The sequence below is a fragment of the Lithobates pipiens genome, unplaced genomic scaffold, assembly GCF_037356315.1.
Source record: "Lithobates pipiens isolate NorthernLeopardFrog02 unplaced genomic scaffold, aLitPip1_a1.2 Scaffold_98, whole genome shotgun sequence".
NCBI classification, from domain to species: Eukaryota; Metazoa; Chordata; class Amphibia; order Anura; family Ranidae; genus Lithobates; species Lithobates pipiens.
Genome location: NW_027507921.1, coordinates 24,537 through 36,729, shown reverse-complemented (window position 1 = coordinate 36,729; position 12,193 = coordinate 24,537). Strand labels below are relative to the sequence as shown.

The following is a 12,193-nucleotide window of genomic DNA, read 5'->3' as shown; positions in this document are numbered from 1 at the left end:
GGGCGACTTTGATGTCTCTCTGAACCCTTTCTAAGACACCTCTCTCCCCTATAACGCTCTATGATCCATTAAGTCACAACTACAGGATCTATTACTTCACGACTCCTGGCGTACACTAAGCCTAAACAGTAGAGACTTCATCTTTTTTTCAATCCCACACAAAAGATACTCAAGAATTGACTATCTATTTATCTCTCAGAAAGACTTACCCTTCCTCCATCTCACGGCCATTGACCCCGTGTTCCTATCAGACCACCACCCATCTCCATGTCTATATCGTTCCCGGAGGTACACAATTACTCCCTGTCATGAAGGTTAGACCCCTCTCTACTCACAGATCTATCAGTCGCAAATGAGGTTAAGCTCTGCATTAAACAATACTTCACGTAAAACAAAACCACAGAAACCTCCCCAGTCATTACATGGGAAGCCCACAAATGTGTGATAAGGGGCATTCTAATTGCAGCCCCTGCCAAAAGGAAGTGGGAAAGATGGAGAAATCTCACAGAACTTACCACCCAAATTCAGAAGCTGGAGTGTGCACATAAACAAATGAAAGCTTTATACACTCTCCAAAAACTTTTTCAGACAAGAACAGAACTTTTAGAAGTTCTAGGCAAATAAATAAGACGTAAATATATTCTATCTCAGAAAGTGTTCTACGAATATAGCAACAAATCCGGGAAACTGCTAGCAAGGGCCCTACAAGCTAAAAGAGCTGCCTGGACAATACACTCCCTAACAGACTCATCAGGCCACAAACAAAATGCAACCAGCATAGCTAAGCAATTTGTCGATTATTACTTACAACTATACAACCTATCCCCAATAAACTCATCTAAGGCCACTGCATCAAGGAAGCAGTTAATTACTGATTTCCTGAAACAATATAGCCCTTCTTCAATTTCAAACACCATAGCACGGGATTTGGATGGCTCATTAACGGAAAAAGAAGCCAAACTAGCATTTAAACAGATGAAACCAGGCAAGAGACTTGATGGACTAACATTGGGATATTACAAAATCTACTCAGAGCTCCTTACCCCCTTCTTTCTCTCAGATTTTAACTCTTTTGCATCGTAGTCCGAGCCCCCTCGTGACTTACTAATGGCTCACATTATCCCAAAACTAGGGAAGGATTCCTCCCTGGTCACCAACTATAGACTGATCTCGTTATTGAACGTGGACCTAAAATGGATTGCCAAAATGTTAGCCAATCGACTTCCCCTTGCTTCCCCAGCTTATCTCTCTTGACCAAGTTGGTTTCAAGCCAGGCAGGTAAGCAAGGGATAACACAAGGCAATCAATATTCATCATTGGCTTACATCCAACTACCTCCAAAGATTTCTTCTCTCACTCAAAGCAGAGAAGGCATTTGATAGAGTGGCCTGGGACAATATGACAGAAGCCTTAAAGACCATTGGTCTTCCCCACCGAATGCTTTACCTTAGACTTACGCTCTACTCTAATCCCACAGCAAGAATCCGTGTCTACGGCCACCTATTGGATGCCTTCTCAATATCGAATGGAACATGCAAGGGATGCCCTCTATTTCCCCTGATCATTGTCCCTATCCTTGAACCACTACTCTGACGCCTCTGAGCAAACCCTGATATAAAGGGAATTGAAATAGCTTACCATACCTACAAACTAGCCGCATTTGAGGACAATATCCTTCTTTTCCTCACTGAACTGAGTACAACAATCCTGAACCTACTCAAAGACTTCAATACCTTCAAGTCTTTAACTAACTTACAAATCTATTTTTCAAAGTCCCATGCCTGAATGTCATACTGTTCATAGACACATGTCGGCAATGCCAATCCAATTTCCAGTTTAAATGGAATAAACACATGATTACATAACTAGGCATTCAATTACCATCCTCCCTTGCAGATCTATACTGTAAAAATGACCTATCATTAATACAAAACATAACGCAACTGAAGTCTTGGTCCACTGGTCTCTTTTCTTGATTTGGCAGGGCTGCTATCATTAAAATTAACATTCTACACAGAATATTATACTTACTACAAACCATTTTGATAAAACTTCCACCGCCTTCTTTTCAGCATACCAGAAGGCCTGTACAGACTTAATATGGGGCACCTCTCGTCCAAGACTAAGTTACTCCAGACTGACCATTCCTAAACTCAAAAGGAGGCATAGGTCTCCCAGATATCCAGAAATACCATAAAGCTTGCCATTTAGCCAGGATTACTGATTGGAACATCCAGTCCAAGGTGAAAGCTTGGGTTCAGCTAGAACACTCTATGTCCTCTCTCCTGCAATTCCAAACCCCTTGGATAGTCCCAAGACATACCCCTTCAACTTGCAAAAATCACCCACTAAGTCATCCAACACTACTTTCCTTCCATTAAACTTGCTGTAAACACAAAATATCATCAATTTTAGGCCCCATGACTTCACTTCGACACAACCCAGACTTCTCACTAGGAATCTCTGCATCCTTTCTCGCGGGCTCGTGGCCACACCCTACCATTTGAGCAGAGCATTTCTTTGAGAGAGATCACCTCATCACTCAATCTAAACTGGCCACCCGGATGACAAATGGCACATTCCCCTTTTGGACATGCATACAAATCAGGCACTTCCTGGAAAAACCTAACCCCCAACCTGACTGATCACGACAGACCACCCCTTTCGAATCCTTATGCCTGAAAACAGAAGCCCAAAATCACCTAATTTCCTACACGTATGCTTTACTATGCTTTACTATTCGCCCCAAATCTATCTTGGCCAGCTGAAAATGGGAACAAGAACTCTCCATTGACCTAACAGATCAAGAATGGGAAAATGTCTACACATGTAACAAAGGTATAGTAAATGTATATGCACAAGAGAATGCATTTAAAATATTCTCAAGATGGTACAGAACTCCCCTTAGATTACATAAAATCTATCCTTCACTTTGCTCACAATGTTGGAGATGTGATGGGGAGCTGAAATTGCTTCTACATATTTAGTGGACATGTCCTAAACTACAACCTTCCTTTAAAGAGGTTCACAGACTTACGTACCAGATAACCACATACACTCTTGAATTTTCCCCAGCGCAGTTTTTGTTGCACCACTCCTCGATTCCGAAAAATGCCTATGTTCGCTCACTTGCCATGCACATGGTAAATGCAGCAAAGATGTGCATCCCCGCTAAATGGTGTTCCAGAGAACCACCATCTGTAGCAAAATGGTTTAAATGTATACAGAAAATGGAGGAACACCAAGCGAGAGACACCCCTTCTAAATTCAGGAAAATTTGGTCTTGCTGGTTACACTTCATTACGACGGACGAGTACACGCAAGTTATGACTTGAAATGACCTCAAGAGTTGTGGTAGGGGAGGATGGTAGGTAGAATTCTGGACCCTTCCCTTTCCTCAATATAACGCTATAAGACACCTAAATAACCCTCTTCCACCTTTCCTAATATACCCCCATCCACCCCCCTTTTGACCCCCATTTATACTTTACTATCCCTACGTTTCTGATTTGCACATCATAGCGTAGCTACATACTCGCTTAAAACAACAACTAGGTATAGTACAGACTGACAGTAACTGAAAGAACAGAGAGAACAGTGACTAAGCAGCTCAGTAGCTTCCGGAGGATGAGATACACATAGGTTTCACTAGATGACTATATCTAGGAAAACAAGAGTAACAACCTAAGAAACCATTTGCCTACTGTCATGTTATTTACGTTATGTCATATGTAATCTACTTCAACCGGGCACATTTTTCTGTCCATATGTTTATTACAGCAGCTGCATCCGCATTTATGCTTTCAATCGTTATGTCTTTTATACCCACAATAAAAACTTCTTGAACAAAAAAGAAAAGGGGCTATACTTTAATATAAATATATTTACATTAAAATATATATTCTTGTATTTCACTGCATTCAAAATAATTTTCTTACATGTGGCTAGGACCTTGCTCATCATCCTGCAAGACTACCAGACATGATTTTAAACAATAAACTGCCTGTAGCCTCTAGTTCAGTATTGGTGAACCTTGGCACTCCAGATGTTTTGGAACTACATTTCCCATGATGCTCATGCACTCTGCAGTGTAGTTAGGCATAATGGGAAATGTTGTTCCAAAACATCTGGGGTGCCAAGGTTCGCTATCATCACCAAACATCCCCAGTGTATGCTTATAGACCAGGATCATGGGATCTCAGCCTAAGATGCCCTTTTTTAATGGAATGTAGAAAGGGTCCTATGCTTGAAATAAAGTATGACGTTTAATGAAATGTTGCTGTTCAGCTGTTTGTAAATCATAAAGCTACTACTCACTTGTCTTTATCTGACATGTAACGTCGTCGGTATGAGATCGCAGACAGTGTCACGATTGTGATGAGTAACACAGCAATTCCCACTGACACTCCCGCATAGACTCCGGGTTTACTGATAGCACGTTGGCAGTTGTCTCCAGTGTACCAAAACTGTTCTGAAGTCTCACAGCTGAGTATAATAAAAAATAAAATAAAAAATGAGAGTCATTTTAAAAGACAGGACAAAGGATAGAAACATGAAAATGTTGGGAACTTGACTTCTTGGGAAGAAAAAAGTAAAATAATAAAGGTCACACTGGCTAATTTTGCCAAACAATGGGAAACCCCCCCAGGAAGCATGGATAATGGATCAAAATATGTCCACATTATCCTTTAATAATTATAACTGTGGAAACTATTAGTTCTAAGAAGGAAAATTGAATAGTAGATCAAAATGTATTCAGGTTGATTTGAAGTTCATCTGACAAATCTTAATACTGATCTTGGCCATGTTTAAACTTTTGAGACCTACCTAGCTTTTCCAATCTTTCACCATATTTTAATTTCTTTTGATTATTTACTTGTCCACCTTTACATTTTCACCAAAAGCACAAAAATGTAATATTGAATTCTGAAAGAGGCCTTTCAAGCCTTTTCTGGATTCTCTACCTTTGGTCTATTTTCCCTTTTCCTGTTTCCCTTTTCTCCCAAACGGTTCTCTGACAATCAGCTTACAGGAAACTCTTAAAAAAGAAGATAGACTGGGAAAAAGTTCCTCAGATGTCCTATGTGCCACTTTTTCCACCTCTGTCACATAAGAATGTATAAACCAGAGATTAGCAAATATTGATGTAGCTCAGTGGTTTCCAAACTGCGGCCCTCTTCTTGCCTTTATCTGGCCCATGGGGTGCTGTTGTTCCCACTGATATGAGACTATTCCTGCTAATACACGAACAATGAGGCACAATTTCTTTCACGGACATCAACAGTTGGGCACTATTCCTCCCACCAATACCAGTGATGGAGTTCTATTCCCTCCATTAATACCAATGATGGGACACTATGCCTTGCATTAATTCCAACAAGGGAGCACTACCCCCCCCCCATTAATACCAAATATGGGGCACTATTCCCCCAGTAATACCAATGATGGGGAATTATTACCCCTCCCCCTGACCACAGGAGTTATGTGATTTGTTTACTCCCACTGACCACCAAGCTTGAAATACTTTCTACTCCCACTATCCCCAGTCCCCTCCCCCCTAAAGTCTGAAGGCCAGTAAACTGGCCCTTTGTTTATAAATTTTGGAAACTTCTATTCTAGAGGTCTAGAAGACCATTTTTGGAACAAAGACTTGAAAGGAGACTTGGGGCTCCCAGAAGAAGACATTGGGGCATGTGCTTTGGGTTCCATGGTCTACCAATGTCAGAAATAGTATTCTATTATGGTCTCATATTTCATTCCTCAAGATTTTAATAATAGAAATAGTTGCATAAGTATTCTGTATAAGGATAAAGCTGCTAAATCAACATGATTTTTGACTCTGCATTGATTTTTATAGTAACAATAGTTGTAAGTATGGATTGGTACTCACTAGCAGTGGGGTCCTTTTAGTGTCACTGAGCACTGCCCCTTGTTGCAATTCATTTGAGTCTCACTATTGTCACTACATTCAGAAACACAGGTTATCACACCGGATACATTTTTTGGTATGTAGTACTTCTGAATTTCCGATGGAATGTCCACTGTTTTTGAGCAGACATCTGGAAGACAACATAAGAGTAAACAGTGATAACCACAGGATTTAGACCTTTTTAGTTTATATCTGGAAACACTAGATGTCATTGTTTGTGGTAACAACTAAAACTGCCCATATACCAGTAAAATTTCATTTGAAAATGTAAATTTTTCAGAATGTTTGTTTGATTTTCTAATGGTTAGTGGGGTCAAATCTACATTCATTTTTGACCATAAAGATAAAAAAAACATGAAGGAGCAGGATTACATAAAATATTAACCCTGAACATGGTTTTCATTTGGGAAAACTATAGACAATGTAATGAAACTCTTTTAATACACCTGGGGTTCCATTCAAAAAGCCGGTCTGGATGAAATGTTAGGGGCCTTCAAACAAAATTAGTTGACTCATTGGGGTGGATTCACTAAAACTGGACCATGCTGCTCTGCATAGAAACCAATTAGTTTCTAGGTTTTATTGTGAAAGCCTATTGAACAAGCTGAAGTTTTAAGCTGATTGGCTGCCATGCAAAGCTGCACCAGATTCAGCTCCAGTTTTTGTAAATCTCCCCCATTGATGGCCAAAAAGCATGTTCTGATGAATGATTTTTCTGAATTTCTGTATGAACATTTGAATGAAAATCTAATTGAGTACAGCCAGTCTAAAGGTGATCTGAACCCAAAAAACAAAAATGTTATATATTGCAGCTTACCAAACTTTATTGAGTTAGCTGCATTATTTTTCTTTTTTTAGGTTTTAGTTTACATATATATATTTTTTTTTAACTCATGATCTGGCCAGTAACACACACACAAGGGGACAGCAGCATTGTCAATTTGGGGGGATGGTAGTGTTATGCCGTGTACACACGACTGGACTTTCCTGCAGAATAGGTCCGACGGACTTTCAGCAGAGTTACGATAGACTTTTCAAACGAACGGACTTGGACAAACACGATCACACTAAAGTCCAATGGATTAGACTGTGATGACGTACGGCCAGACTACAATAAGGAAGTTCATAGCCAGTAGTCAATAGCTGCCCTAGCGTCGGTTTTCATCCGTCGGACTAGCACACAGACGAACTTATTTTTCGACCTGACTCGAGTCCATCGGAAAGATTTGAAACCTGTTCTAAATCTAAAGTCCGTCTGATTTTTGACAGCAAAGGTCCGATGAAGCCCACACATGGTCGAATTGTCTGATGGATTCGTTGCGTCAGACCTTTGCTGTCGAAAAGTCCAGCTGTGTGTATACAGCATTATATGCACTAGAGCAGGGGTAGGCAACATCGGCCCTCCAGCTGTTTTGAAACGACAAGTCCCACAAGACATTGCAAAACCCTGACAATCACAGTCATAACTCCTAGAGGCAGAGGCATGATGGGAATTGTAGTCCCACCACAGCTGGAATGCCAAGGTTGCCTACCCCTGCATTAGAGGATTTAGATGGACTTGACTAATAAATAAAGGCGAACTCCAGCTAACATTTTTTTTTTGGGGGGGGAATAAAGGTTTTATGAAGTTTAATAAAATATGACCCTCTTAAGCATTCCCGTTGGTGTTAAACAGTCTCAACTTTCTAACAGAGGCTTTTTACTGAATAGCTTGGTCTGTTGTTTTTTGTTTTTTGATTCAAATTAGACGACAACTTTTTCAAATACATACAGTAAAACTAAAAATTATCTTTATCAATTCAAACATTAATTTACCTGTCAGATTTAATTCAATCTTTTCAACTCTTGTCTTATTTTGCACAAAACACAGAGTTTCTGAAAGAAAAGAATACAACAATGTTTACATATTTTTTTAAATAATACTTTAAGATGTTATGCTGACATTACATTGTATATTATATACAGTATGTGTTGATTCATCCATGCCTTTGTTTATTTTTGCTATTGCAATTTTTAATGTTTGCTGATTTGAAAGTTGTATCTCAAGCTGCAATGTTGTGGAATAGAATTGCAGTGTATTGTCTAAATACCGCCCTTCCAAATATTTTCACGTAAAACTCTATAACACTCTTTCAATCAACAAAACTTCTGTTTAGAACCACCCTATCAACCAACACTATATTTTCCCAAACTCTATCCTTTTGGACAATTAAAGTTATTTTTCTGCAGTCTTGTCTATAATCACATTATGTATATGTGTTGCCTTCAGAATCTGCCTAAATCGGCTTACATTAGTTTGATCTTCTCACCATTATTTATGAATTCGGTTGTGCAATCTGTACCATATAGTATTGTGGCCACAGAATTTGCAACATTATCGTAGTCACTGGTGGTAACGTTCAGCAAGACCAAATATTCAACCACGACACTTCCTTGCCTGAAATAAAAAAGGAATGTTGTTAGGACTTTAGCAGGGCCGGTGCAGGGATTTTTGTCAAATTAGATGGAGAAGAGGGGGAGAGGAGGGGGAGAGGAGGGGGAGAGGAGGGGGAGAGGAGCGGGGCTTCGTGTGCCCGCATCGCTGGACCGTGGGACAGGTGAGTGTCTGATTATTAAAAGTCAGTAGCTACACTTTTTGTAGCTGCTGCCTTTTAAATGGGTGAAACTCCACTTTAAAAATCATTTTAACCTTTAACGTTCTGCTCCACCGTTTGGTAGAGCACATTTTGAGTCACACTAACTCACTGAAAAATGTGGACTTTAAAGGGTTAAACCTGAAGATTATTTAAAACCTTACTTAAAAAACAAAAAAAACTTTTTTTTTTTAAAGCAGACACCCTAGAAAATAATAAGAAAATATTTATTACCGTATATACTCGAGTATAAGCCGAGATTTTCAGCCTCTTTTTTGAGGCTGAAAGTGCCCCCCTCGGCTTATACTCGAGTCATCGCTGTCTGCCCGCTCGATCAGCGTGTCGAGCAGACAGACAGCGGCCATTCTATTCAAAAGCCGCGCCTCCGGCTCCGCCTTCGCCTGTGATAGGCGGAACACTGAATTTCCCAGCAGCCTGTGTTCCGCCTATCACGGACATCGTATCATCCTCGTACTACGGACGAGGATGATACGACGTCTGTGATAGGCGGAACACAGGCTGCTGGGAAATTCAGTGTTCCGCCTATCACAGGCGAAGGCGGCGGCGCAGCTTTTGAACTTTACAATGGCCGCCGACGAAGAGGGCACGGGACGGCACGGCACGGGACGGGACGGGACGGGGGCAAGGCAAGGCACGACATGGGACGGATGCAAGGAGGCAAGGCACGGCACGGGACGGAGGCAAGGAGGCAAGGCACGGGACGGAGGCTCGGGACAAAGGTAGGCTGGACACACACACACACACACACACACACACACACACACACACACATGGATGGAGACACACACAGGGATGGATGGATGGATGGATGGAGACACACACACACAGGGATGGATGGATGGATGGATGGAGACACACACACACAGGGATGGATGGATGGATGGATGGAGACACACACACACAGGGATGGATGGATGGATGGACACACACACACACAGGGATGGATGGACGGACACACAGGGATGGACGGACACACAGGGATGGACGGACACACAGGGATGGACGGACACACAGGGATGGACGGACACACACACACAGGGATGGACAGGCATGTCTCACCCTCGGCTTATACACGAGTCAATAAGTTTGCCAGTTTTTTTGGGGGTAAATTGGGGGCCTCGGCTTATATTCGGGTCGGCCTATACTCGAGTATATACGGTACCTATTTTTTTTTTTGATAAAATATAAAATATATTGTATTGTCTTTTGCTTCAATAAACTCTTTAATGACAAAAACATATATAAAAGATGAGGTTGTGCCAAGGGAATAGATACCCATGCCAAACCTTAAAATTGTGTGCTCTAAAAGTCTCTATAGGTCATCAGTGTAAAGTACGCAGGAACACTGGTGTTAAAAATCATTCTTGTGTGCACGCTAATGTGTAGGACAATCACTGTTTTCATATTTAGGTGACCCAACACATGCATTTTTTTGCATGTGTGTGTGTTTGGGGGCGCTAAACATAAAAAAAAAAAAAAATGTATAACTCTTTATATACTGAAAAAGTTTTTGGTTTAAATTGTATTTATTTATTTTTAAATAACTTTTATTGCTATCACATAAGGGACCAATAGCCCCTTATGTACTATCATATACAGTACCTTGAAAAAGTATTCATACCCCTTTAAATGGTTCATATTTTGTCACTTTACAAACAAAAACGTAAATGTATTTTATTGGGATTTTACGTGATAGACCAACGCAAAGTGGCACATAATTGTAAAGTGGAAGGAAAATGATAAATGGTTTCCAACATATTTTTACAAATAAATATGTGAAAAGTGTGGGGTACACTTGTATTCAGCCCCCCTGAGTTAATAATTTGTAGAACCTCCTTTCACTGCAATTAGAGCTGCAAGTCTTTTTGGGGATGTCTCTACCAGCTTTGCACATCTAGAGAGTGACATTTTTGCCCATTCTTCTCTGCAAAATATCTCAAGCTCTGTCAGATTGGATGGAGAACATCTGTGAACAGCAATTTTTAAGTCTTGCCAAAGATTCTCAATTGGATTTAGGTCTGGACTTTGACTGGGCCATTCTAACACATGAATATGCTTTGATCTACATCTCAAGGGGTATGAATACTTTTTACAGGCACTGTAAGTGGCTGGGGATTTGGATTTTACCACCTCCCCCTATCCTGACACCCTAAAGAGGCTGCTTAATTTGCTTTATGGTAGCACCAATCCTGGACTTTTGGCCGTTAGGACTGGTTAGGACCAAGGCTGACAAAAGAAAAGGTTAATCTATAGTTAAGGTTTGAATGGATGTTGGACAGGGTGAAAAAAGAATACTTGTGTTATGTTAACCACTTGCCAACCAGCTGCCTTCATTATACTGCGGCAGGTTGTCTCGATAATAATAATAAATAATAACAATCTCTCTCTACTCCCAGTAAACCCCCCCCCCCCACAGTTAGAAACACCTCCCTAGGGAACACTTAACCCCTTGATTGCCCCCTAGTGTTAACCCCTTCCCTGCCAGTGCCATTTATACAGTAATCAGTGCATTTTTATAGCACTGATCACTGTATAAATATCACTGGTCCCAAAAAAGTGTCAACAGTGTCTGATCTGTCCACTGCAATGTGGCCATCCCACTATAAATCTGATCACTGCCATTACTAGTGAAAAAAAAAAGAAGTAATAAAAATGCCATAAATCTATCCCCTATTTTGTAGACACTATAACTTTTGCGCAAACCAATCAATATATGCTTATTGCAATTTTTTACCAAAATTATGTAGAAGAATACAGACTGGCCTAAACTGATGAAGAAATTATTTTTTGTTTGTTTTTTTTATATGAAAAAGTAAAAAATATAGTTTTTTTTTTCTTTCCAAAATTGTCTGCCTTTTCTCGTTTATAGTGCAAAAAATAAAAACTGCAGAGGTGAGCAAATACTACCAAAAGAAAGCTATATTTGTGGGGAAAAAAAGGTCGTCAATTTTTTTTTTTTAGATACAGCGTCACACGACTATGCAATTGTTATTTAGAACGATGCAGTGCCGTATCGCAAAAAAATGGCCTGGTCATTTAGGGGGTAAATCTTCAAGGGCTGAAGTGGTTAAAGTGAGCCTGTCATCAAATATAAACTCTACATTTAATCACATGCATGCTATTAATGTGGTTGATTTACTAAAGACAAATAGGTGTTCCACTTAGCAAGGGTCCCCCCCCCCCCCCCCCCGTTTCACTTAGCAAGGGTACCGCCCGCGTTTCCCACCTAGAATACTCACGTTATATTGAGGATCTTTACAGTTTGGTAGTTTTGGATTGTTACAAACAAAAGGGACATCTGCAGGAAGGAAGAAGAATGTATATAGTCATTGAAATAAAGATTAAGCTTTCGTTTTCAACAGAAATATATTTCAAAAAATAATAATTATAGAAAGATTAAATTCAATTGGCCAGCATACCTGTTCTTTAAACCTCTGTTCAAAAACTTTATATTCTTTAGATTCAAAGTTTTTAAGTTCTTCAGAAAAATTCACATTCCTCACGGTGACCGAGGCATCTACTAGGGCTTCAACAGCTATGGTGACATAAGCAAAGGAATAGTAAAATTTAAGCTAATCAAACTGAACAGGAAAAGACACGGAGAACACTG

The 12,193-nt window shown here is 40.1% G+C and overlaps 1 protein-coding gene across 1 annotated transcript in view; it reads right to left on the bottom strand.

Moving 5' to 3' along the window:
- LOC143973778 (uncharacterized) overlaps positions 1 to 12,193 on the bottom strand; it is a 35,394-nt gene that overhangs the window by 12,071 nt on the left and 11,130 nt on the right. Inside the window, exons 4-9 of the mRNA XM_077474630.1 lie at positions 12,003 to 12,118; positions 11,823 to 11,881; positions 8,239 to 8,366; positions 7,745 to 7,804; positions 5,891 to 6,059; positions 4,318 to 4,485 (exon numbers count right to left, since the gene is read on the bottom strand). Coding sequence (XP_077330756.1) covers positions 4,318 to 4,485; positions 5,891 to 6,059; positions 7,745 to 7,804; positions 8,239 to 8,366; positions 11,823 to 11,881; positions 12,003 to 12,118 — 700 coding nt within the window. The remainder of the gene's footprint in view (positions 1 to 4,317; positions 4,486 to 5,890; positions 6,060 to 7,744; positions 7,805 to 8,238; positions 8,367 to 11,822; positions 11,882 to 12,002; positions 12,119 to 12,193) is intronic.